Below are 6,000 nucleotides of genomic sequence, written 5' to 3'. Positions count from 1 at the left end.
GAATGTATCTCTGAAGGGAATTGACTGTCTTCAGAAAAGTTTCGATGGCATTTTCATTTGATCTGATAAAGTAGCATTCATGAGCATAGCTGCTTTGATTACAGCCATTACTGGGGAAACCGCTAGTTCGATCACTCTAAAAGCGCCATTTTTTTTAGCTGTGGATCGCCGGATCGGCTTTCACCGTGGACGAAGCAGAGTCCAGCCCGGGGTCGTCACATGTGGTTGCCGCAAACCTTTGTCGAATCCGCCGGCCACGCCGTTCTCAAGCCCACCGGCTTCCACTCACTCAGCCCGCCGGCCGTTCCTCACTCTAGCCCGCCGTGTGTGACGCTGTGTTTCGTTGTGAAAGCTAAACTACTTTGTTTGGTCTTCCAAAAGAGGACACGACTAGAAATCAGTGGTTACGTTGTATTTACAACACTGTTCCAGAACAGTTCAACCCAAATATTCAGATGTGTGCAGCGCATTTTATGGAGGACTGTTTCCTGATCCTGGTAGAGTAGACTACGATGCCGGCTGTTCTGACTCACAGACTGTAAGTATGTTTTAATTTAAAGAATTTGCCACTGACGATTCAAACGCGAGTTTTGAGCAGTGTAGAGTAGCGCTTGTTGTTTGTCATTTCTCCGATCACAAATGCACAAATGAGGTATTCGGCAAATCACAACGCACTGGATAGCTGGCCAATCAGAGTACACCTGGTTTTTCAGAACGATGAGCTTTGTAAAAATCAATGCGTTTCAGAAAGGCGGGGCATAGAGGAGAAACAATAATGTACAGTATGTGAAAAATAAGGTGTTTTTTTTTTACCTTAAACCGCATAAACACATTTCATTACACCAAATACACAAAATAATGTTATTTTTAGCAACATCATATGACCCCTTTAAATTATAAATACAGTATAGCTCATTTTAATTCTCATTTAAATTATAAAAAAAAAAAAAACATTGAAACAATCATCTTTGGAGAGTAATTAAGAAAAACTCCAAAGTAAATGTCTGGAATGTGGTGGAAAATATGCTTAATAATTTTACATAGAAACAATATCTTAATGGTTTAGAAAATAGACTTTATTTTCTTTTTGCTTAATATAATTTCCTGATTTTTTTCTTCTGATTTTGTGGTGAAATGTGATCTCTGCATGTTTTAATGAGATTCACCTAGTTGTCAGACACTTTAGATGTTAAAATCTCTGCAAAGAGGGTAATGGCTGGTACGTACGTAAGAGCAGACACTATGACTAATGGTATATTTCTGTTCATGTGCTTCTCTTTCTCTGTTGTTCTTTGTCACAGGACCATCAGACCATTCTTAGGGCCTGGGCCGTGAAGGACTTTGCCCCAAACTGCCCTCTCTACGTGCAGATCCTCAAACCCGAGAACAAGTTTCACATCAAGTTCGCAGGTCAGCGTGCAAATTGTGTTTCTCTCAGGGATGCAGGTGTAGATAGTGTGATATTCGATGTGCTTCTTACATGTGCGAGTGTGTTGAGAGGCAGCCGATCAGCCAATCTCCTTCCCTCTGAAGCCGTGTCCTTCAACACTCAACCCACTTTCTATCCCTCTTCAGTTGTGGAAATGTGGATAATGCTTTTTACTTTCCTGGTCCCCAAAATGTTAATTGTCAGTACTTAAAAATGGCGGCTATTCAGCATAATTTAAGGCTTATGTTCCTCTTTTCTCTTATTTGTCTAAATAGTGCAAGATTATTCTTGCCTGACACCATATAAATAAGATGTATTCAGATTAGATTATATAAAAAGCAGTAATTTCTGATAAAGTCACTGTACGCCGATTTAAAAAGATTTTAAAACCAGTACTGAAAACAAAAATAAAGCATACGAGCAAAATACAAGATCTTGATGCACTATTAAAACGAACTAAAACTAAACTGAAATTAAAACCCAAAACACAAAACAAGATAAAATATTTAAAACTATAATAACCCTGCTGCCGGCAGACTCATAGTCACCAAGGCTGTTTTTGGCTGTCCAAGCCCCTCTCATGTTCAAAAGCCCAGCCAATCAAGCATCACTTGTTGGGCTGAGGAGAGTGTGTGGTGCACTCAAACCTCCAGCTCCATGAGGCTCTCCTGCACAATGCTGAGATTGTCACAAGCAACTATACCCGTCCGCCCTCGCTTCAGCTGTCTCAATCAGCCGCTGAGCTTTGATTGTGTCGGAAAAGTGAAGAAAATTCATTCTCTTCACCCTCCACCTGCTTCTACTGCACTCCAGCCTCACCCTTCACAGCTCATCTCCATTTAAACACCAACAGGATCCGTGTTCATTCACTTGACCTCCTTGCAAGAGTGTTGGGGAGTTACTAACTAAAAATAGCAGTGCTACTAGTAACTTAGTAGCTAGTTGACTAGTCGAGAATGCTCCTGTATAGGAGCAGGACCTTAAAGTGTGGTGATTTGTTTGTGGGATTGCTGTGATGTGTGTGTGTGAGCGTTATTTTAGGGAGATTACCAGGAAATGATATGGAGAATTTCACGGCGCAGTAGGATGTGAGGTGAGGCGATGATTAGAGATCCAGATCGCAGCTGGCGCCGCCGCTCCAGTGAGCAGCAGATGAAAAATGCGAAGAAGAAGATGCATTGCTCTCTCACGTGAAGACCCTCATTTGTATGGCCCATAGAGCTGCATTACCTGCAGCTGGGATGCTGAGAGCAAGATGGTCTGCCCAGCATGTGGTAGCGGCGCTGGTTTTAGGGTCAATGAGAAGGCGGAGGATGAACAGACAGGATGAGTCAGTGGCTGAGGCGGCTGAGCTTTACCCAGAGATCAACCACAGATTGCACACTATCACACAATCTGTCAGTCGAACCCAGAGCTGCTGGTCACCCATCAGAGAAGAATTAGAATGGAGCGATGATTCGTTTCCTTGCTGCCTTGTCAGTCAGTGACATGACGCTAAAATTTATGACCCAAAAACCCTACATATATATACGAAATATATCTTTATTTTTGGTGTAATAAAATCTTGATTCACAAATGTTTCAATAATATTCATTGTTTTGGATGCATCTTTTGGCTGATACTTGACCCTTTTAAAAAAGTAGTACACATTAGTATACTTATGGAAATATTAAGAATAGACTTAAATGCAAAGTGAATGTAACATTTTGGGACACTTAATTTGTATTTAAAACAATTAGCTGAACTTCAGAGTGTGTTAAGTAGGAATTACTTCTATTGTCTTTGAAATATGATTTACTGACAAGCATTTATAGTAAACTAAAATACACTTTAATGCCATTTTTATTGAAACTTGTACTTCATGTACTTAAAATATTTATAATTACACATTTGTGATGGTGCATTACACATTGTGTCGGCGTCAGCGCTCGACCATCATAGTCACAACAGCCAATCACATACATTTTTTCCGGTGTTGCCTGAACGTGATTGGCTAGCATCTGCACTAGGGTGTTTGCATAAAAGTGATCTGATTGGTGCTTGAGAAGTTGAACATTTTTCAACTTCTGCTGCAAGCAGTTCCAGTGACGTGATGCAACAGACTCACAATTCAGTTGATGTCACCCATTCAAAGTAAATGAGAAGCGTTAACGCCAATGCCCATGTGAATACACCCTAATGATGAAGTTGCAGTTTAGTACATTTAAAACATATTAACTTTAAATGTAATGTCACGTAACACACTGAAGTTAAACTTATAGTCAAGTAAATGCTTTAGTATGTTAGTCAACACATCAAAATAAGTTTACTTTTTAAACGCATGGCAAAAGATTGTTAAAACATAAACTTAAATGTTTAAACATAAAATTTAAATTTTACAGTATTTCAATGTGCATTTTTTTTAAATGTTGTCAAGAAACATAAAAGTGTCTCTCTGTAATTAATAAAGCAATAAGCCCCAAGAAGCCGTGGTTCTTCCACCAAACAATGTAGATCCTCAGAAACGGTTGTGGTTCCAACAAAGTGGTTGCCGATCAACACACAAAGTAAACAAAGGTGTATGTTTGTAGAGTAATTTACAACAGCTTCGAACGTGGCTCAGCCAATCAGAATCAAGGACCGGAACTATCCGTTTTATAACATACTTTTTAATAGATTTTTAACAATTAAGCACACTTCTTTTTCTCAAGTGTATTTATGAAGGAGTGTTTAAATCTTTAATCGCTTAAATCAAGTGATTAAATCTACAAAATATGTTTATCCTTTAACAAGTATAGAATTTTTTTTCAACACAAAATATGTAAATTTACATATTGGCCAATCAAAATTTGGAGTAATTCATATAGATCATCAAGGAATTTATGCTTTACCCAAAACATGAAAATATGAAGCCATCTAAGCAGTCAATTGAAAACATTGGACATACTTTCCCAAAAGTATGATGCCTCTGATGTGTTTGCCAAATGTTTGTTTTATCTGCTTCTATGTGCAACATGTCAGCAGGATTATGAATAAGAATGTGCTTCTTTTATTGAGAGTTATGGTTGAAATGACACTTGCGATATATATACTTATGTTTCATATCAGTCAGAGGTGGTTATCCCCTGTGGGCGGTATGGCGTCTTGGTGGTTTACAGAGTGCTTGTTTCTTGACAGTTCGGCGGAACGCATCAATATGCAGTTTTTCTATGCATGGCGGGAATGTTGTGACACTGCCTGGAATATATGCACTAAGTAGCTGAGTGGGTGGCATAAATGAGTATGACTAGAGACTTGACTTCAGCTCTACAAATAGCTTAATCGCACCTTAATGTTCACATCAATGTTACTGAAGCTCACAGAGTGGTTAGTCTGAGGAGAAAAGCATTTCATTCACATCTCTCACGGTTATTCTGGGACTTCTGGACCACTGTTTGTTTTGTTCGACTTTTGCTGCGTTAATTGATTTTCTTTTCCTCTCCGTGGGCATGTTTGGAAATAGTAACTGGCCGCTTTGCTTTTTCCAGTTCTGCACTGTGTTAGTGTGGCTATATCATCAGCCAGGTCATTCATAAACATAACCAGCATGCTGCTTTAATTAATGCTAATGGCAGAGAAGTGGCACTGTTGTTACCGTCTTGCTGGGGTTCAAAGATTGAGCACAATCTCTCACTGCTGCACTCCTCGAACGGGGACGAAAACAGCAGCTTTAGAGAAAAAAGAAGAATCTAGAAACACAATTATCACAGTGCTCTAGCCTGCTGTGCCGCGGCCCGCTTCAGTTGAGGTCAACGTGCGCTTTCCGAGGCCGCTGGAAATGAGGGAGTTGGTGGAGGAGGAGATGAAGTGGTTGAGCAGAAAGAGTCATGAGGAGGAACAGAGGTCTTTAATTCACCGTTTGATCTTTATGAGTGATTGTGCATCTTCAAGTGCTGCCTCCAGTACTTCAGTCTGACATGGAGAATAATTCAAAGAACGAGCCTTATTTATCAAGTGACAAATGATATTGTTTAATTATTAACCTAAGGACATAACAAAAAAAAAAAGAACAAGCCTTAATGATTGATTAACACCAATAATCAGAATCAGTTTATTGGCCAGATGTGTTTGTTGTGGCATTGGAAATGACAGTCATTTACATGTACACAAAATACAGAATGTAGATGCAGACAAATATAGTTAACAGTTTAAATCACTATGTGTCACAGATCAAGCTGGAGACAACAGGTAAGTTAATGAATAGCAGGTTTATTGATAGAAATAGCTGAGGCAGATCGAATGGAGCAATGACTGGTGAGTATCCAACACAAATGACAGTTCAATGGATCTTAGCGGAGTACTGATGGTTTTTGAGTCCTTTGCAGGTTCACCGAGGGATCAGGATGCAGGAGCGGAGGAGAGCAACTTAGGAAGAACTTCGGGGATCTAGAGATAAGTAGAAACAGGTATTTAACATTCAGAGAGTCTGGTAAGTTCAGGGTAGTAAACGGTAGACCGGACGGTGAGTGACTGGAAGGAGCGTGCTTATGAATGGTGCCTTGATTGCAGATGACAGGTGCGGGGAATCAGAACTCGCCACTCGGCCCAGCCAC

General features: G+C 39.9%; 1 protein-coding gene across 1 annotated transcript in view; it reads left to right on the top strand.

Annotated features, from left to right (window-relative positions):
- LOC107602688 (potassium channel subfamily T member 2-like) overlaps positions 1 to 6,000 on the top strand; it is a 48,798-nt gene that overhangs the window by 23,789 nt on the left and 19,009 nt on the right. The window contains exon 14 of the mRNA XM_016295258.1: positions 1,302 to 1,410. Coding sequence (XP_016150744.1) covers positions 1,302 to 1,410 — 109 coding nt within the window. The remainder of the gene's footprint in view (positions 1 to 1,301; positions 1,411 to 6,000) is intronic.

This window comes from Sinocyclocheilus grahami, unplaced genomic scaffold, assembly GCF_001515645.1.
Source record: "Sinocyclocheilus grahami isolate Dianchi unplaced genomic scaffold, SAMN03320097.WGS_v1.1 scaffold333.1, whole genome shotgun sequence".
Classification (NCBI taxonomy): Eukaryota; Metazoa; Chordata; class Actinopteri; order Cypriniformes; family Cyprinidae; genus Sinocyclocheilus; species Sinocyclocheilus grahami.
The sequence above is the reverse complement of the archived record's forward strand: the minus strand, read 5'-3'. Positions and strand labels throughout refer to the sequence as shown.